Raw genomic sequence first — 22,391 nt, forward strand, 5'->3', positions numbered from 1 at the left:
ACTGCGCCCAAACAAAATCTTACTGAAAGCTCATTTTTTGAGATATCAACCTAAAATTTGGAACACAACTTGTTCGGATTTTTTTGCTTTGATTAACGTGCAGTTTTAGAGTAAAACATGTTTTGAAAAATAAATATTTTATATAAAATATAAAAATATAATTTACATTTTCATAGGCCTAAAACTTCTAAAACTTATTTTCTATTTCACTTTCATAATTTCATTAACTTTCACTTCTACAATAATATGCTACGTGTCTTCTTTAAAACAAGACCAACCTTATGTCTATATTCCAAAGCATTCTTGAATTACAACCATTTAAGTTTGGACAGTGCAAACTTATTGTCTATGCAATAAAGGGGTTCATTTTGGCAGTGATGATTGAAAAAATGTATTCCTTTTATTGTCTATATCTGTATATGGTGCAAATGCATTTTTTTGGTTGTATTTAACTGTACATCATTTCATCTCCTGCCACTGCAGGAATTACAATAAAGCCACTTTGATCTTGCAGCCATTTAATCTTTATGACATCATAAGGGAATTCTAAGGAATGCTTCTTTTAAACATACTAACAGCAGGTGAAAATACTGAGGGCTTATTTTGCTGCTAACAATCTCAGTTGAACACATTTGTCTTAAGAGAGCAATTTTTGCACGACTATCTACTTTTCAATGAATTCCTATGACTGTTCCCTGTCCGGTCTGGAGGATGAGCAGTCTTCTTACATTCCACCACCTCAAATAGGCCTGTATAATGGTAAGTGAACATGATTTCCCGCTTAAAGTGGTTGATTTAAACCAAACAAATTATCGAGCATAACCTTTAAACCAGCTATTTTCATTTATCCAAAATGCTGTGCAATAAATTTGATATGAATTATGATTATAATGACATTTTTCAATAATATTTCATACAACATCAGTTAAATCTGATTTAAATATTTTTAATTGTTACATTAAATTACACTGTGCAATTTTTAAGGACTCCCCACGACCCAAAATGACTTCATGGCACCTCCTCCCTCACCACAGTATTACAGAGATGAGGAGGAATCTACGGCCCTTCCAAGATCTGATGCGATTGAGACCCACTGTGGTGTTATCACGCCTGAAAGTAATTTCCTAACATTAATATCACACCAATGTTGCAGTTTATCAGTATAGAGGTGATAGAGATATTTGCTTATGTTTTTTATGTTTAGATTTGATCTGGGATCCTTCAAATCTTAAGGAGCTTGGTCCAATGAAATTGGTAGGTGTTTACAACCTTCCACCAGCCTTCTGGCCTGCCAGCTTAAAGGATAGGGTGAAGAATCTTGGCATTGATGTGGATGGGACAAACAGAGCTGATGACAGCAGCAACATAAAGAATCCATCCTCCTTATATGATATGATTGAGGACCTTCTTGAAGATTTGAATTTCTCGACACCTTCCCGTCATGCAAATGAGGATATTTTTGACATATTAGGCCTCTCTGTTGATGGACCGACTGAGATTGCTGCCATCACAGAGCAGGGAGAGGACAAGCACAAGCGGTCTCTCAGCCCTGGTGTCATGGAAGCAGCAGCCACTGATTCTGAGGAACTTCTGTCTTATTTCCCAGGCTCAAGAAAGAGGAAAAGGGCTATTTACTCCGGCAATGAGTTCTCTCCTGCTGCTGCAGAAAGTTTTGAGATGCATGATGATTTTGAGCTCTTTGAGTCTCCACATTCAAAGCCTCGACTCTTGTGAGACTGTTGAAGATGTTCTCTCTCTTTGTCATGCCATCTACTCCGACGAAAGCACTGCTTTTTACGATTAAAGCAATGTCTGTGGCAATCATCTGTGGATTTTGAAATTCAAAAATGTCATATCTGCTACTCAGTATAAAATGAGCTAGATGAAAATCAAAGTGTAGCAAAATACCACATTTCGGTAACACTACAATAGGTCTCATTTGTTAAAATTATTTAATGCATTAGCTAGCATGAAGTAATAATGAGCAATGTATATTTTTTGTTTACAGCATTTAGCCTCGTGGGCAGCGCTCCAACATGTTGTGCTTTTTAATTTTTTTTTTTTTTTTTAAATGATCTGAGGTTGAAAAGTATAAACCATAAACCATAGACAGACAGACATTTCCGGGCCTGCTTTCTAAATCAATAAAACAATATATTTTTTTAAATGTCAGAAAATACTTCAGATATCGTTAGCCTCATAGCATAATTGCCTAAGTCATATTTCAATTTCTTTGGAAAACAAGAAAAAACAAAAAATGACTTAGGCAATTATGCTATTTGACCTTTCTGTTCAAATAAAAAAAATCCCAAGATATATATGTATATTAAATGTTTTAATATTTTAGAAAACATTTCTGAAAATAGTGATTAAGTTAACACAAAAGATCTGAGAATATGATATATTTTTTAAAAAGCTCAACCTTTTGAATGAAAATACATCTTTTGTGTATAGAGAAACCCCCCCAAAATGTTTTTAAAAATCCATAATGTCTGTAAAAATATATAAAGTATTTTATATATATATATATATATATATATATATATATATATATATATATATATATATATATATATATATATATATTTTTTTTTTTTTTTAGAAAAATGTTTCCTGTGTATTCAAGGTGCAATGAAAATATTTTAGTAGGCTACTTCTTACTTGATGGTAAAAACACACACAAAATATTTTTGTAGAAAATGGTATGTGTTTTGCGAAAATGTATGAATACAAATATGTCTCTAAAAACTGGGTAAATGTGTCTATATGAAAGATATTTCTCTTGTCTTTTTATCACCTGGCGTAGAATTTCACACACCTCATACAAATGGCCCAAAAAATGTTCCCCCTAAATAGCTCAATTTTTATTATTCTTCAATAAACTATCGGACAGTTGATCATAAACTAAGTAATGAATATTAGACAGTTACAAACCATTCAGAAATGAAAGTTTGAACCATTTCTTTAAAAGAAAAACACCTGTTTGACAGAATGCTGAATGTATAAAACCAATAAGAATTTGATTTGTCTGTCTTAAATGACAGCAAGGTGGATTTAAATAGAGCTGCTGCCAACACGTCATCGTGTGATGCTCAAACACATCTTCTGGTCCTCCAGCATATTCTACCTTCTTGTCGCTCCAGCAGCCCTCGTTGTCTGCCTGAACTCTCACCCTGGTGGTCGGGAAATGTCAAAGAGAGGCCCGTGCCGCAGCAAGGGGGCGTTACGGGGGAAAAAAACAATTGCCTTTATTGTTATATTTCCACGCAGTTCTATTTTCTTAGTCTTACCACTAGAATAAGCATCAAAACGACCACCACGCCGACCGCCAAGTCCGATGGTGTAGCATCCGCCGTGGACTGCTGTTCGCATCCTTCATCTGTCTCGTCTCGTATTGCAATCATTGCCAAACATGTGAGTAGCAACCGCAGCTGAATTGTTCTGCAGTAGCCTAAACGTGTTTTGATGCTGCTGGTACAGCGCGAGCTCTATCGCATCCTGCTCTCATTCATCTCGTTAGTTTGCGTGAATGTGCTGTGTTTGATACACATGTAACTAGCATCCAGCTGCAAACGGTAAGTGGTCGTGTAACACTAACGTTGATACAAAGGCTGGAACGTAGCGAGCGAGCCATCTCAGTGAACGCCGCAAGTGTTGCTTTTACTGGTTCGACTTCTACTTTGCTTTTCTGTCTTAGCATTTCAAAAGCTAGTCCTGCAGATTTGTGCAGCAGTTCTACGCTCTTTACGACTGGTTCTTGGCTGCGATGTGCTACTAGACGTTCAAGTTGCATCTGTTTGTCACCAAGTGTCTATTCGGAAGACCTGCTGCACGAGATCTGGATGTACGATTCTGGTTTATTGCATAAACTACAGACAAAAAAACACAATTTTCCAGGTAACAAACGCGTCTGGTCCTGCATGATAGGACCTCAGAGAATCAAACGTGGATTTCAGGTTCGACTGTGCAAATTGCTGTGTGAGGCACGAGACATTGTGTGGCCTGATGTTATGAACTGACATGCTCAAATATACTGACTTATCAGTATACAAAAAGAGATAAAATATTAAATGCATTATCTCCAAGCCTACCTTTATTGCATTCCACAGTTTCCTTTTTCTGTGTACTGTATGGGACTAATCTGGGGTTATGTGGAAAGCAACTTTATGACTGGGCCTTCATGTGCAGGACAAACTTTATTAATGAGTTGCACATGAATTCAATTGAAGGTCCAGGCACACATTTAAAATTCTGTCATCTTCCAGCATTAACCTTTTTGCATTTAATCATGCATGCTTCATTTTATTGAAAGAAGTTATGGCGTTTTAAATGCTCATGATGCTATATTGACCAGCGTGAGCACTGGATTAGTAATTTTGAGTCATGTTGATATTAATATTAGCAGACAACAAATATAATTATACAAGTTTTATTTTAGCATTATATAGTAGTTAATCTAATTTTTTTGTAATATCAATTGGATTTGAGTTTACATTTTTGTGGAAGTCATTGTTACAAAACTGCTGTTTAAATGTTAGACACATAAATGGTAATTTACACAAAGCACACTTGCCATTAATTCAAGTTTTTTGTTCTATTTGTCGTTCCTAGTTTTTACAAGCATGCAGAGAATCAGAGTAAAAAGTTTGAAGAATGAAATATTTTTGCATGTTTTAGGTATTCATTGCAAAATAATTGATTTGAGAGTATGTTTTATAATTTCAGAGCAAAAGGTATTATTTTATTTATTGTTTTTATTCATACATTGTGAGATTTTCTGATGTGGTCCAGCATGCCCATGAAAATTATAATTGTTTTGATGAACTTGCATTACTTGTTACTTGCAGAAATTGCTCTTTGGTTTTTAATTGATGGACACAAATATTTACAGTTTTATAGTGTTTCATTTTAAGTGATCAACACATGTAGTCAAGGTCTGTGTTTTAAACTTTAACACTAAACCTGTTTACTGACATTAATTTTGAGATTCAGTTCACGAATGGGTCTAAAATCATGTTTACACTGAATTAGATAGTAGTTAGTGGTCATTCCACACTTACAGAAAGTAATGACACCTGTTGGAATTTTGCCTATATGGGTTTTTAATATAATAATGCATTATTACAGTTACTGGGGAAACAGTAACACAACAATGCATAAACATTGTACTCTGTATTTGGGCAGTTTGGAACCTGAAATACAAGATGTGGTTATCATTTATTAGTCATCTTTTTTAAGAATCAGTGCACATCTTATAGGCTGAATGTGAAACCATGAATTGCAAGCTGCTTTTCTCTTGAGAATAAGATTCCCAGTAAAGTAATTACGTTTTATTTCTCCAGCGGGAGTCAGAGGAGACAGATAAACTTCATTCCCTGTGTCTTAATCACAGTAGTTCTTGAAAAAGAGGACAGTATACTCAGAGGATTGTACATCATGTCTTTTCTTTTTCTCTGCTTCATAGGAGAAATGAAATATTTGTGCACTGGGCCTGGATGCTCTTACAAGCACACCCCACTTCCGCCATGACACCCAGCAGAGGATTCTGGGATTGACGCAAGCATCACTCCCACTAATGGCCTGGACCAGGTGAGCATGCTATAACTGTACTTTTTGTCTTCAGTCATCTCTTTATGCACAAATTATAAATGTCTTAAACTTACCCGTCTGTCCCTGTTTAAGGTTTCAGCTGGCCTGCTGAAGCTATGGGGAGCTGCTGGAGCTGTCTATACAGAGACACTATCCAAGACAACCATCTCAACAAATTCAAGGTGCTTTTCACAAGACACCTGTGTATTAACACTTTCTGATAGAAACAAACCTTTTAAAAAAGTACTTTGGTGGTAATAGCTGCTAAGCTCGCCTAGTAGAGCATCATTTGGATCTGAGATAACTGGTGATGTTTGACAGGTGACTAATGTGGACGATGAGGGAAATGAGTTGGGCTCAGGAACCATGGAGCTCACCCAGACAGAGCTCATTCTGCACACACGCAAACGTGACGCCATCCGGTGGCCATACCTTTGCCTGCGGCGATATGGTTACGATTCCAACCTCTTCTCTTTCGAGAGTGGCCGTCGTTGTCAGACAGGACAAGGTGAGATGATTCTTACCTCTACATTATGCAGATGTAAGACTGAATTGTGTGTAAAGCAAATACAGAAACCGTCTGTGAACCCCTTACATTTGTTCATAGGTATATATAGAGTTCATTAATATCCGCACACTTTATCAGTGGCGTTGGTTCCAGAAGAATTTTTCCATTCGTTTTTGCCACCAAGACAACCAGCTATGAGGTGAAACACAATGTTACAAAGTTTTATTTGAAGCAAAAAAGTATTGTGTACAAGTGTACTCAATGGCTTTAAATGAAAGTTGTTGATTAAATCAATAGAAGCAATATATTCTAGGTTTATTGCAAAATATGCATATAAATATAAATAATTAAGTATTTTAACGTCATTCGGAGTGATCCATGGAGGCTCTTTTGGCACGATTTGCTTGTTGCGACTGATTGGTGGAATTTTTATACAGCATCATGGGTAATGAATAAATTCACAATAAATGTAGCTGTTAAACACAATTATTTTAAAAATAAGTTAAAATAATGTCTGCTGAAGCATATACCATCGATTAACAACCTCTGAGCTCACAGTAGGTCTATTGTGATCTATAAAGGTTTGTAAGTTATTGTTAATCAATTTCCTTATGGAGAAAATGAATGAGTATTTACTTCTGGAACCTGACTGTTGCACTCTGTTTGGGGGGGTGGTTGATTTGGCTATTTAATTGAATGTGCATACTAGTTATATTAATTGTAGTTATTGTTAAATTAAGTTCAATTTAATGCTGTCATCCTAATTTAGATGTTTTGTGTGCCAATATATTATTCATGCATAAAAGTAACACTACACCTATGCATTTACAATTTTTCTTGCTTTTTTTGTTTGTTATTCTTGTATGTTTTGACAGGGATATTTGCATTCAAGTGCTCTCGTGCAGAAGAGATCTTCAACCTGCTGCAGGAGTTAATGCAGTGTAACAGCATCAATGTGGTGGAAGAGCCCATGATCATGACCCGGCCCGGGCATGCGCCAGAGATGGACATGCCTCGAACTCCACAGACACCCAATAGTGAGCTGGAATATCTACACACTTGAACAAATAGGGTTTCATATGTACATGTAAATGAATTTTAATGTCACATCAATGGTATGGCTTTTTTTTTATCAGTAGAAAAAAAGTGCATGCACATTTAAACACCTAGCCACCTGTATTTACATATCTCTCCATTCATTAAATGTCTCTCACAACTTTATTTTTATGTCTTGCTGATTAGAACTTTTATAGGAGGGATACCTAAATATCACCTGCTTAAGTGTACTGTGCTTTGTTCTGTTTGTGTAGCCCCTGCGTTCCCGATGCAGGGTTTTCCTAATGGATACCCAGGATACCCAATCAGTGCAGACTCATCACAGCCCTCTCTCACCAACGACCTCAGACACAGCCTCATGGGACTGGATGACCAAGTGAGAGCAAACACCTGCCTGTGCACATATACAGAAGCCACAAAAAGTATCTGGACACACAAGCAGCACTGCATTAGCCACAACATACCAAACCAAACAAATAATGCTAGAACTTTTCTCCAAAAATAAGCTGATTTAGCAATGGGAAAGGTCACCCAAAAATCACCCTCACGTCGATCCATACCTGTATGACTTTCTTTCTTCTGCGGAACGATTTTTGTGGAATTTTTTTTAATGATGTTTCAAATGTTTTTGTCATTTGGGTCCAAAACAACACTGGACCAACATGAGAGTAAATGATGATAGAATTGTACTTTTTGGATGAACTAACTCTTAACCAATTCATCTCAAAAAATAATTTCAGTGGATGCATGAGGTCACTTCCCCTCAAGTCACAAATCACAAACATTTAAAACCTCATAGCTTCTAATAAGTGAATTGTTTCACTTTATAAATGCCTCTTTATTTGATGTTGATTTATTTTCTAATGCACTGACAATTTATGCATTTGTAAGTTTGGCTTAAATAATAAAAATAAAAAAAATACCTTTGAGGCCTTTGTACATTTGAATAATAATAAAACTTACTTTGCTTGAAATTAATTAGGTGATCAAAATGTACAGATTCTGTGGATCACACACATCTTTTTCCAGGTGTTAAAATATCCATACTGTAACACTTAGCCCAGGCAATTATTGTGCAGCAAGTCACTTAAATAGCCACTAACGAAACTTTCTCGCTTGTTTTCAGACTCATACATATGTGAATACAGTGGGAATGGAAACTGACCTCTCGAGCCGCCACTGTGTCCACTCCCTGCCCGAAGTGCGGCCCACCACCTACCCGGAAACCTCAACTACCACCACCATACGTGGGGGCCCAGTCCCGGGCCAGCCCAGCTTGCACTGCTGCCCTCTGGACGACCCTCACAAAGACCCTCAGGTCTTCCTCCAGCCTGGAGCCCAGGAGGTGAAGTTCATGTTGGGTCCGACCCCAGCACAGCGCCACCTGATGGAGAGAGACAGAGACCGTCACGTCACTCACCCGCTTCGAGCACCAGATGGCAGCTCTGAAACAGAAGGAGAGGAGACTCCGTCTGTACACATGTGCAACACACACTCCTATCACCATTGCCATCATCTAATGCACCGACACCCGAGCATGGAGCCTTGCTCAGAAAGCCAGCTGACATATGAGAATATCAACGGACTCCGAGGGGCACGTAGGCAAAGGCTAAGTCCGAGCACTGTGTCCCAATCTCAGTCTTTGGGCTCCAGTAGCAGTAGCAGCACCACCGGTGATTCCCGCACACACACACATCCGCACTCCCTCCCGCTGACGCACACGCACGCTCCCTCACTGCCTCCGCAGGGATATGGCTGTGACCGGGGAATGGGGGTTGGTGGTCATCGGCGCACCGCGTTGCTCAACTATGAAAACCTTCCTTCGCTCCCCCCGGTTTGGGAATACCGTGCGCTTCAGCGTGATGAAGAGGAGGATCAGGATGAAGACGAGGATGAGGATGAGTATGAGGAGGAAGAGGAAGAAGAATATGATGAGTACGAGTATTCTGAAGGGCCCGCAACCCCAAACGGATATCATCAGGAGAGTGGCGGTGGGATTCATCGCGATGCTCTGCAGAACTATGTCAACACTGAACAGGTGTGTAAACAAAAGCACAAGCAAATACATATTGCTTGTGAGAATATGCCAAATCTAATTACATATCAGGGAACTGTAAAATAGGGATTTCCAGGCATGGAAAGTCATGCAACTTAATACATTTCATAAATATAATAAAATATATAACATGTATAACAATGGTCTATAACAATATACTGTATATTATAGTTATGTTTAGCTCTTAAAAAAAGTATTGCTCTTAGAGACTAGAGACTTAAAAACCTGTGACTACTAAACAGGTACGTCAACAAAAGCACAAGCAAGTAAATGTATGGAATATGCCAAATCTAATTCCAGGGAAATATCAAGGAATTGTAAAGCCTGGAAAAGTCATATAAATGCAAAAGTCAAATTTTTTATTTATTTTTTTATAAAAATTATGATACAATATGAATATAAAAAAGATCACATTAAAGTCACAGAATCAGGAACATTTATGTAGTGATTATATACTTTTATATTTATGCGCAACTCTAAAATAATTGAATTGGCTAGGTATTGCTCTTTGAGAGTTGAATCTGTATAAAAGGAGTTAAAATCTGGAAAAGTCATTAGTCAAAAAGTGTGGGAACCCTGTGACTAGTAACACTGAAATGTACTTGCATGCAAACTCTAACAGCTACAGCCTCCAACACGTCTTCGTCACGCTTGCCATCCCCACCCTCACCCACCTGAGAGGGCCAACCGCGTTTTCAACTTCGACTTCAGACGTCAGCGAGCGGGACGCGGCAGCGCCACCTGCGAGCAGCATAGCCGTCACCCGCCGCCTCCTCCCTCTCGCCAGCTCAACTACATCCAGGTGGACCTGGAGGGTGAGCCCTCTGGTTGCTCGGGACACGGAGGAGGGGCTCCGGTACCACAGAGACCTCCTCCCCTCAAACGCGGCATGGCTGCCGCCGCAGCGGCTCCGTCTTCCCGTCGTGGAGAATGCTACGCCGTGATTGACCTAAAGAAGACAGCAGCCATGTCCAACCTACAGAAGGCTCTCCCTCGGGATGACGGCACCTCACGGAAGACACGCCACAACAGCACCGACTTGCCTCTGTGAGAGGGGAAAAAAGGGATAGAGAGAGAGTTACAGGTATGCCAGGAATAAAAATGAGGGAAAATGTTCAGGAAAGAGAGTTTTGGTGGTATTTTCCTCCCACCATTATCGTGAAGCGATATTTTCTCATTTTCTACACTCATACCAACTGCTGCTTGATGAAATAGTAACTGTTGAGCCAAGCACTGAGCATTTATTTATTTATTTTTCTCACATTTTGTGTGGGAAGGTTGGGAGATGATAGTGAACTACTTATCATATGGTTATTATATGGTTTTTGGTAGCTGTCAAAGAATTGGGTTAAGAAAAAAATATTTGATTCAGGAAACTATCTGCAGTGTTTCTAAGTGTCTTAATCCTTTATTTTTTTTATGTTATTTGTCATTTTATGGTTTGTTGGTTATTTAAAGGGATATTTCACCCAAAAATGAAAGACAGCAACCTGCTGGATAACAAAAATATATATTTTGAGTGATATAAGGATGAATAATTTTTGGGTGAACTGTTCTTTTACTTTTCAGTATAGGCAGCATAGTATTTTGACACTTGAGCAGAAAAGGACTTGAAACCACCACAAGTGTTTCATTATCACATGTAAAGATAATACTATAATTATCAAAATAGATCAAGTTTTCAAATAACTGAACATTCTTCATCATGATAAAGATACTCCAGCAGTTTCTCTCATGTTGTCTGTTTCAGTTCCCATATAGCTATGTGGTGGCTGCAACAAGGATAAAGAGAGCGAATTGTTCCGTGTTTGAATGCCTCTTGACTCTTCTATCCTCAGGAATTGATTTGATCAATTCAGTTTGCACTTATCTTTCTTAAATTGTAACCGAGCCTCTCCTAATTTCATAATTCCCACTAAGGCATGGTCAAATAAAGTTTTAAACCCAATTAAAAGTAATTATTCAGAATGTGATCAATAGTCTTTATGGGTTCTTGGTGGTTTTGAGATGGAGAGTTTTTTTTTGAAGTGCTAAGATCCAGACTTTGGCCCAGCTAAACGCATAGAAAGGGAGGCTAATTCTGGTCCAAAAATGAGCTTATTTTGTTCAGTATCTGCTCAAGCTTTAGCTATAAGCACCATTGCAAGTTCTTTTTTATTTAGCTATATCCGTCTCTTTTTTCACTCTCCCCAAAACCGAGTCCTTAGCAGTCATTTGCATTGAAAAATAAAGTAAATCAATATTTTCAAAAAGGGTATTTGTAGATAGTTCAAGCAGAAAGTAAAATACAATAAAAACGACTATTCTCACGTCCCTAAAGTGATAATATAGAGAACCTGAGAGTGACAATTTTCTGTGAATCCAAGAGTGTATTTATGTACATCTATGTTTTGTAAAGCTATGTAAAGCACCATATGCATATTCAGAGGTAAGAATGTTAATTATTTTTTTATATCTTAAAAAATATCATGCCAGGAATCATGAGGCAAAACATATTTATTTAATTTAGAATTATTTATCTAGCTCGCTGTCTGTCAATTTATTTATTTATTCATTTAATTTATTGTTTCGTATTTGAATTATTCGTACAAGTAGATGTTGTTAGATTAGTCATTTTAGAGATACCAAAGGTGGTATGGGAGACCACAGAATCAACCTTGGTATTATTTAATGTCTTTTTTAAACTGCAGTTTCATGTTGAATAATAACTGTATTTGAACATATTGTGCCAAAAATATAATATCACTGAACTATGTGCCATTGGTAAATGTTGAATTTTAGGGCTAACAATCAGCAACATGTAAGACATAAATGCAGCTGTTCCTTACAATTACATCATGATCAGTTCAGGACTTTATAATGTTTTGTCTACAAGTACACAAACCCTCCCCCCCACCCGACATGTCAGTGTATTCCCAGTGAAATCCCATTGTATCTATCCAAATTAGTTAAAAGTGATATTTTATAGTCTCTTACATTACTGCTGTTTTTCATTGGAATTTCATAAATCAACTATTTTTATAACACAGTTGGGGTTCTAAAATGGACATGCATCTTTTTTTCTTTTTCAGTTTTACCATTCGCTGTCTTATGGTTGTTAACGCAGCCCTAAAAATGAATTTATTTCTCACCAACAATACTGATGTAGCTATACATTTCTGAAGTTATGAAAATTTTTGCTAGGGACCTCCAAGAGCTGAGGTTTTTATCTTACTTGCTTGGCATGGACATAGACCTAGTTTTTCAAAATCTCACTGGCAGCCATATTGTTCTGAGTGCAGGGCTTTGTGGGCCTGACTTATTGTGGATTATTAGCAAAAAGTTGAACAAAACGTATATCATGTGAGAAACCAACATCACAGTAGATTTAAATGTTCTGTGAGAAGCCATAATTGAAAGGAAATATTTTAAGGGTCAGGTACAGGTAACGAAAATGTTTAGAGTAATAAATGTGATTTATTTTTTTATCACCAAAATGAAAATAATTGATTTAAAAATGATACGCTACATCATTGTGACGTTTTTATCTCAAGAGCCTTGCAGTTCAATACAATATTGCTGCCAAATAGGAAATCCAAATGAAATCAACATATTACACTCACAATCACAATTACATAGACTTATTATGTACTTTAAGAATGCGATGATGAACTATTTGGACACTTTTAGACACTTTTCAAAGGATCAATCTAGTTTTTAACATCTATATTTTATTATTGTGGTATGATAAACATTTTGCAATAACAGCTAATGGAGTCATATCAGAATTTGTTTGAGTTGTTCAAGAAGTCACAGCTGTGTCTGTGTGCATTCAGAAAGGACTGGATCAGCAGTATAGGTTTACTGTCTTTCTCAGGCCTCATCTTGATAAACATGCGCTATGTGTGTATTTAAACCAGGCTTGAGGGATACAAAATCTAGTCATCTTGTCTGTAGGTGTGGGATCATAGAGAACTCGATCGTGCCATAAGTGATTTTCATCCACTCTTTTAAAATAACGTGTAGCTATAGTGGAATTTTAAAGGTACAGTAGCACTACTAACTAGAATCCTGTGTTGACTTTGATTGCGTGGGGCCGCTTTGGAGTGTAAATGCTTGTTTTGTTGGTTGCTTGGTTGGTTTTTGTTTTTATACCTTCCATACACATCATTCTTTTCATTCATTATCAGGGGAAATCAGCACTTGAGTTACATGTTAGACCCAGGTTATTTGCACTGAAATTGCAATGGGGTGAGCAATCATCTGAAAGTACTGTAAATCCCTGTGTGAAGTCCTGATTTTTCAAAATTTACCGAGAAGTGCAATGACTGAATGTGCTTATTGACCTAAATGGGAAATAGTTTAAACCTTTGTTTCCATGAAAACAACATTGAACCTCTTAGTTATGGAATACCACACCACTCATCGAGTGATCATGATTAAGTTTCTCATCTAAACCTGGGATGGTATTCCACTTGAAGAGGGTTTTGCAGTGACCTTATCGAATGACCTGTCCTATTTGGCGGTAGACTTACATTGTCATAATAAAGCTTAGGCGAAGCTCAATGACTGTGATGTACTGTACATTAATGTGAATGTGTCTCAAATGTGTCCCGAGTTAACGAGAGAGAGAGAAAGAGAGCTGCCCGTGCATGGACTCTGTACCGGAGACTGCATTTCTGAAGCTCCTCAAACTGTCTCGCTCTCAAACGGTCTTACTCTCTGTATGAATGTACCACGCAGAGATGGACTTGTAAAATGCTCAGATGAGGTGATTTACACTCAATGTTTCTATCCTCCCTGATGAAAAGATGTGTTAATGTAAATGTTTCGTCTCAAGAATTCCGATTTCAATTCGATTTTTTTGATTGTTTCTTTATATACAGTATTTACATTTTCTTGTAAGTATGTAATTCTGTGTATGTACATAACATATATGGGTATGCAGTTGCAGTCAGCTTCTCCTGTGTTTGTTTGTGTTGGCGCAACAAGACACTATACTTTTGCCACAGCCATTTGTAGAAAGAGCAACGCCTTGACAGTCATTCCATTAGATGGACATTGCAGTCTCTATAAACAGATTGGAGATCTCCTATAGTCTGTTGATGTTGCAGTCACAACCCTTCCCCATTCTTACAATGCAAAGCAGGCATGCCCCATGTTGAATGTTATTTTCAGTCATATAAACTTTTGAAGAGAAAGGCTTGTATAATAAAAATGAATGTGATTAAATGTAATGTCAACATTAAAACTGGAAATATCATCAAGTGTTACATGTTTAAATGTCTGAGAACAAGATGGATCGCTCTTGAAAGAAACAAATTGTGAACATTGTGTACTTTACTTTTCCTTTGTCAACTATCTGCTTAGTCCACTAGATGGCAGCAAAGGCTGCATTACAAGAGCTTGTAAAAGAAGAAACAAAGAAATGAAACATATGGTTTACACTTAGTAGTGGCAACACATTTTGCACATCAAAAATTTGCAAGGGAAAAACGTACTCAAGGATGTTCTAAAACAGAACGTACACATTTAATTAATAATAAACATATTAATTAAACATTATTTTTTAACAATGGTGCTTGCCGAGTTATTACTATGCTCATTGAGATAGAATATAGAAAATATCAGGTAGTCTACAGCGTTTTAAAGAAAATGTTTAGGGAAATAAAAGTGGTTAATTTTTTTTTCCACACCAAAACTTTCACATTTAAAACAGGTGAAAAACATGTATTTAAAGAGTGTGCTCCTCTTGCTACATCATTTTGAATACTTTAAGAACTTTTAATACGAGTTCAATACGATATGCTGTCAATTAGTAAATCCAAAATGGAAACGAAAAACCTTACAGCAATATTTATCCTACATCTAGCTTTCTTGAAGGGGTGGTTGATTATGATTTCACTTTTCTAACTTTAGTTAGTGTGTAATGTTGCTGTTTGAGCATAAACAACATATGCAACGTTACAATGCTCAAAGTTCAAAGCAAAGGGAGATTATTTTCTTTTAAAGAAACAAGAAACAGGGAACTTCAGAACATTCTGATGAAACATAAGACTGCAAATCGACTCATCATACATGTGGGGAAGAATGATATTCATAAAGAGCAGTCAGAACTCCTAAAGAAGGATTTCAATGAACTTTTTGAAACACTTAAAAGACTGAAAGTTCAAACATTCATCAGCGGACCGCTCCCAGCAAGAGGAACAAACAGGTTTTCACGGTTGCTTGGGCTTAATACGTGGCTGCAAAAAAACCTGCAATATAAAAGGAGTGAACTTCATTGACAATTTCAATCTTTTCTGGAGTCAGAGACAACTTTTTCATGGGGATGGCCACCACCCAAACAAACTTGGTTCAAGAGTGCTAAAGGACAATATCTACTTCTCCCTCAATCATCCTTCTGCAGTGTGTGCCAATCCACTCAATCTGAACGGCACACACACACCTGGACACAGTATGAATGACCACGGGACTTCACTTCAGCAGCAAAATGGACATGCGGTTGACATATCACACAAGGACAATGCTAACACCACTGAGCCACAACAACCTCTGCTCACGGACTCAATCTCAGCTGAGCCCTGCCCACAGAGCTCACCACAGACAGACATATCAGAACTGCTCCAGGATTCAGCACCCAAGGACGACTTCCTGGAAAACAGCCAGGGAAGCCAGGACAGCATATTACAGCCTCCAATAACACCAGAGCAACAGCCCCTTTCACCAGACACTTTTTTCCTCTCTTCAGTATCGCCACTTCTGTGCTTCTCACAGAAAATGGAAGAACTGGTATATGCTGGAACCAAACTAACCCACTCTTTTGCTGCAAGCCCCCAGATACCAACCAAAAAACGGCAGGCACCTCAACCACCTGCACCAAAGCCTGCGGGCCCAGCTCGCCCTCCCCCTCCTGTGAGAGCTCTTCGGCCTCTGCCACAACGCCAGGGCCCACACCCTCCTCCATCTGCTCGAGGTGAACCAAAAACAACTGATACCAGCTTACTTTCTCAAATGTTTACGGAACAAGCGGGAACCCAGTGTGCCTGTATCTTTCTCTATTGCTGTTCTATTACATGATAGAAAGTCAAAGGCCTTCAATAGCCGTACAGCAAACCCAACTAATCTGGTACCTATTACACGTCAAACTAATATTGCTGTGGGGAAAAGTAAGACTGTAAAGTTAGCACTTTTTAACATTTGGTCACTTAAAAATAAATCACTTCTAGTCAACGACTTAATAACCACAAACAACCTGGATTTTATGCTTCTAAATGAAACCTGGCTAGAAGACAGCTACAGTGCAACAATCCTCAATGAAACATCCCCTCCTAACTTTACTTTTATGAGTGTCTGCAGAGCTGTTAAGAGAGGTGGGGGTCTAGCTGCTCTTTTTAAAGATATCTATCAATGTAAGCAAATATCATTTGGGAATTACCCGTCTTTCGAATATCTGGGTATTGTGTTAAAAGGTGCTCCACGCATTTTACTTATCATTATTTACAGGCCTCCAAAATACTCTCCAGCCTTTGCTGAGGACTTTACAGAACTGTTATCAACAATTACCTCAGAGTTTGACTGTTTTGCCATTGCTGGAGATTTTAACATCCACATAGATATTGCAGAAAACAATATGGCAAAAGAAATCAAAACTGTTTTAAAAACTTTTGATCTGACTCAGCATGTACATGGACCCACACACAATCATGGACACACTCTAGATTTACTTATCAGTAAGGGTCTAAACATTTCATCGATTGTTATTAAGGATGTAGCACTGTCTGATCATTTCTGTATTTTCTTTGATATATTGATCTCTCCTGCCACTGAAGCTAGATCTGTGTCTGTCAAGAAGAGATGCTTAAATGAGAACACTATGTACTATTTATGAAGGCTATATCCTTAACACCAAGCATATCTGCAGACTCTGTTGATTTTCTCCTTGATTCGTTTAACTAAAAAGTTAAAAGTGTAATTGATGATATTGCTCCTGTTAAAGTCAGGAAGAAGAGTGGCAGACAAAAAGCACCTTGGAGAAACTCAACAACAGTGCAAAATATGAAAAGACAAGGCAGAAAAGCAGAGCGCATGTGGCGGAAGACAAAACTTGTAGTCCATTATAACATCTACAAAGACAGCATCCATGCTTTCAATATGGAACTAGGCAAAGCTAGACAGACTTTCTTCTCAAATATTATATAAACAGTCATTTAAACAACACACGCACTCTTTTTGCTACTGTAGAGAGACTGACAAACCCCCCAAGCCAGATTCCCAGTGAAATGCTCTCAGACAACAAGTGCAGTGAGTTTGCTTCTTTCTTCTCTGAGAAAATCAATAATATCAGAAAGGTGATCAGCACATCCTTGAGTTGCGCTGGGGTCAGACAGATCAGACCACCTGTGAAAGTAGTTATTATGTCTGATTTCAAAGAAATTGATGGCAAAATTTTGGAAGAAACTGTACAGCACCTTAAAACATCAACCTGCGCTCTTGACACACTTCCTACATCATTTTTCAAAACTGTGTTAAACAGTTTAGAAGCAGATCTTCTAGAAGTGGTAAATGCCTCACTTCTCTCTGGGAGTTTTCCAAACTCCCTGAAAGCTGCAGTTGTCAAGCCCCTCTTGAAAAAGAGCAATCTGGATAACTATAGGCAACTATAGGCCGATCTCAAATCTTCCTTTCATAGGCAAGATCATTGAAAAAGTTGTCTTCAATCAGCTGAACAAATTCTTATGCTCGAATGGATACTTTGACAATTTTCAATCTGGTTTCCGACCGCATCACAGCACAGAGACAGCGTTTATAAAGATAATAAATGATATTTGCTTAAATACTGATTCAGGCAAATTATCAGTGCTGGTGCTACTCGACCTCAGTGCTGCATTTGACACTGTTGATCATAACATACTTCTTGACAGGCTGGAAAACTGGGTGGGGCTTTCTGGGATAGTCCTAAAATGGTTCAGGTCATACTTAGATGGGAGAGGTTATTATGTGAGTATAGGAGACCATAAGTCTGAGTGGACATCCATGACATGCGGAGTCCCTCAAGGCTCAATTCTTGCGCCACTCCCCTTTAACCTGTATATGCTCTCAATGAGCCAAATAATGAGAAAGAACCAAATTGCTTACCACAGCTATGCAGACGACACACATCTCTACTTAGCCCCATCGCCTAACGATTACAGCCCCATTGACTCCCTGTGCCAATGCATTGATGAAGTCAACAGTTGGATGTGTCAAAACTTTCTTCAGTTAAACAAAGACAAAACTGAAGTCATTGCGTTTGGAAACAAAGATGAAGTTCTCAAGGTGAACGCATACCTTCACTCTAGGGGTCAAACAACAAAAAATCAAGTCAGGAACCTTGGTGTGACACTAGAGTCAGACCTTAGTTTCAGTAGTCATGTCAAAGCAATAACTAAATCAGCATACTATCATCTAGTATGAAGTGAGAATGATAATAAGTTCCCTAAAGAATTCCAAAGCCAAAGATGTGTATGGACTGGACACAATGTTTTTGAAAGTGTTTAATGAGTGTTTGTCTAGTCCATTAACTCATATTATTAATAGATCCATTAATGAGGGAATTTATCCTAAAGCATGGAAGACAGCTATAATAACACCGATTCACAAAACAGGTGATACATCTAAGGTCTGTAACTACAGACCAATTAGCATAGTACCCATAGTGTCAAAGGTAATCGAAAGACATGTAGTAGAACAACTTACTAGCCACCTCAACAACAGCCCTTTCAGATTGCATCCTATGCAGTTTGGTTTTAGATCCAAACATTCAACGGAAACTGCAAACTGCTTTTTCCTGGAGAATGTGAGATCTAAATTAGATAAAGGAGGAGTTGTTGGGGCCATATTCTTAGATCTAAAGAAAGCTTTCGACACTGTGGATCATGGTGTCCTACTCAAAAAGCTTTCATGGTTCAATGTCGCCCCCAAAGTTATTGAGTGGATGCAATCCTATCTGGAAGATCGAGAACAAAGAGTCCGGATAAATGAAGAGGTGTCATCGGCCATCAGTTGTAATATTGGTGTACCTCAGGGATCAATTTTGGGGCCCCTGTTGTTTAGCATATACATAAATGATCTTCCCACTGTATGCAATGAGTCTGACATTCAAATGTATGCAGATGATACTGTCATTTATGTACATGCACCGACCAAACAGCAAGCAGCTATTAAGCTTACAGCAGTGATGGCCGATGTCATGCAATGGCTTAATAATTCCTGTCTTCATTTAAATATAAAGAAAACCTCATGTATGTTTTTTACGAAGAGGTCAACAGATAATTTCACACCCAATATTTGTATTGCAGGGGAACAGCTGTCAACGGTATCTGATTTTAAATATCTAGGTATATTAATTGATTCTAATTTAACGTTTAAAAAACAAATTTAAAAAGTTATTAATACAGTAAAATTCAATTTGTCAAATTTTCGTCATATCAGAAATTGTTTAACTACAAAGGCAGCGACAATATATTTTAATTCCATGATCATGCCACATCTGTTATACTGTTTGACTAGCTGGGCACAAGCTTCCAGTACAACACTTAAACCTGTGGAGCAACTTTACCACCAAGCTTCTAAGGTGCTTGATAGGAAGCCAAATACCTATCACCACTGTTACTGTTTAAAAAAAACATAATTTAATGACCTGGGAAAATCTTATCAAATTTACAGATGCTTGTCTTGTTTATAAAATTTTACATGGCTTAGCTCCTCCCCCACTTACTGCTTTTATAAAGCAGAAAACTACTGTTGTTAGACACACCAGGTCTGTGTCAAGAGGTGACTGTGTAATACAAATGAGGAGAACTGCCTTTGGACAGTCAGCTTTTTCTGTGAGAGCAGCTCACACATGGAACAGTTTGTCTACGTCTATTAGAGACTGTGATTCATATTGGTCATTTAAAATGAACTTAAAATCATGTTTAAAAGACAATCAAGTGTGTGCCCATACTTTTTAGTTATTTAAATCATCTGAAGTGTACTTTGCCTTGTTTTATGTTTTTGTTGTCCTTGTGTTACTGTACTTTATGAAATGTGATTTAATGCATGTATAAGTATTGTTGATTGTTTTAATGTAGTCTATCTGACATCACACCTGCCCAGGGACTGCAGTTGAAAATTAGCCAAGTTGGCTAAACTGGCACATTTACATAAATGTTTATTAATGTGCACTGTCCCTGTAACTTTAAACTGTATAAATAAAATAAATAAAAATCTGAAAAATATTGCAAGAATTAAATGCTTTGTTTCCAGACAAGACTTAGAGAAACTTGTGCATGCTTTCATCACCAGCAGGGTGGATTATTGTAATGGACTCCTCACTGGCCTTCCCAAAAAGACCATAAGACAGTTGCAGCTCATACAGAACGCTGCCGCCAGGATTCTGAGCAGAACCAGAAAATATGAACATATCACACCAGTCCTCAGGTCTTTACACTGGCTCCCAGTTAAATTTAGGATTGATTTTAAAGTATTATTACTGGTATATAAATCATTCAATGGCCTAGGACCTCAATATATTGCAGATATGCTCACTGAATATAAACCCAACAGATCACTCAGATCAGGATCATATCAGCTAGAAATACCAAGGGTTCACTCTAAGCATGGCGAGTCCTCTTTTAGCTAGAATGCCAGCCGCAGCTGGAACCGGCTTCCAGAGGAGATCAGATGTGCTCCTATAGTAGTCACATTCAAATCCAGACTCAAAACACATCTGTTTAGCTGTGCATTTACTGAATGAGCACTGTGCCAATGTTCGTCCGACTGTACTGTACTTTATTTTTTATTTTTCTAAACTGTTTTAATTATTCTTATTTCTTTTTATTATTTTTAATTTCTTCTATGTAAAGCACTTTGAATTGCCATTGTGTATGAAATGTGCTATATAAATAAACTTGCCTTGCCTTGCCTTGCCTAAAGAAATTAAAAGGACTACAACAAATGGCTGGTAGGGACTACACGACATTCCTCTGGGGTTAGTGACATCACCAACCCTAAAATTTACATAAACCCCTCCATTACTGCGCCGAAGTCGAAGTGCGGGCTAAACACGCGGACACATTTCTATGGAAGGCCAAAAGGGCCGAAACGTGTGAAACTGTCGCGTTAACGCGTATTTACGTGTTAACACGCAATTTACGCGTTAACACGTCATTACGCGTTAACGCGTATTTACGTGTTAACGCGTAAATTGCGTGTTAACGCGTAAATGACGTGTTAACGCGTACCTAAATTTGGGACATTAGCACCACCTACTGGTTTGGTGCTGCTCTTGCTCAGAACCTAAATTAAGCTTGTAAATAGCAGTTTTTAAGGTGAAAATACATGTTCAACAATGACTTTTCAGAATATAGGTTACAACTAGGCCTACATATAATTACAGCATATTTTAAATTGGCCTCTGAAAGTCATGACCATTTTCACAATCACAATAGAAGTTGTGTTAGGATAATATTACACATGTCCTTCAAATTGTATTTTCATGTAGCCTACACTCCTACTGTAGCATATTTCTAAAGCATCTTTTTATAATTTAACTACTATGCATTATTTGTTAGAGAGCCCCTTCTGCCCAGCTAACAATTTTTGGTTCCCATAACGTTAGTTTTTGGTACCCAGAACATTCTCAGAATGTTAGTTTATGGTTCCCAGAACGTTATTTTTTATGGTAACCACCCAGCAAAGTTCTGGGAACGTTATTTTATTGTTACATAAAAATAAAACCAAAAAAGACCGTTCCCCTAACGTAAGTATTTGGTTCCCAAAAAAATAACCAAAAAATAACATTAGGGGAACGTTCTGTGTTAACTGGGTGATAACACATTAAGCCTTGTGAATCTGATTGATATATATCGTATATATATCAACACACACTTTGCACATTATACATTATAATGTGTAAAAAAAAAGCTACTTTCAATCACCTCGCGCCCAACGACCTACCCACTGTAGATATTTAGTGGCAGGTGATATTTAGTGGCATGCATCTCGCGGTGATCACCGGTGATCGATTCTGCGCAGATTTTGCTCATCTCAAACAAGCCTAATAACAGACGGGAATAAGTTACGTCACCTATATTTTTCTTTGCTCTCAGCTGATTGGTCAAACTTCAGTTTGAGATCTCGAATCCAGAACATAACCTGCCCCAGAGCAGGTTAGCCGTG

General features: G+C 37.8%; 1 protein-coding gene across 1 annotated transcript; it reads left to right on the forward strand.

Annotated features, from left to right (window-relative positions):
• The first annotated feature begins 5,464 nt into the window (after positions 1-5,464).
• frs3 (fibroblast growth factor receptor substrate 3) lies at positions 5,465-11,155 on the forward strand. The gene is made up of 7 exons (XM_084425829.1): positions 5,465-5,589; positions 5,683-5,771; positions 5,911-6,097; positions 6,973-7,134; positions 7,408-7,529; positions 8,280-9,191; positions 9,832-11,155. Exons 2-7 carry the CDS (start codon positions 5,706-5,708, stop codon positions 10,258-10,260), a joined length of 1,878 nt encoding a protein of 625 aa, XP_084281955.1. The 5' UTR covers positions 5,465-5,589; positions 5,683-5,705; the 3' UTR covers positions 10,261-11,155.
• Positions 11,156-22,391: the final 11,236 nt, after the last annotated feature.

Source organism: Rutilus rutilus (assembly GCF_951802725.1).
Source record: "Rutilus rutilus genome assembly, chromosome: 12".
NCBI classification, from domain to species: domain Eukaryota; kingdom Metazoa; phylum Chordata; class Actinopteri; order Cypriniformes; family Leuciscidae; genus Rutilus; species Rutilus rutilus.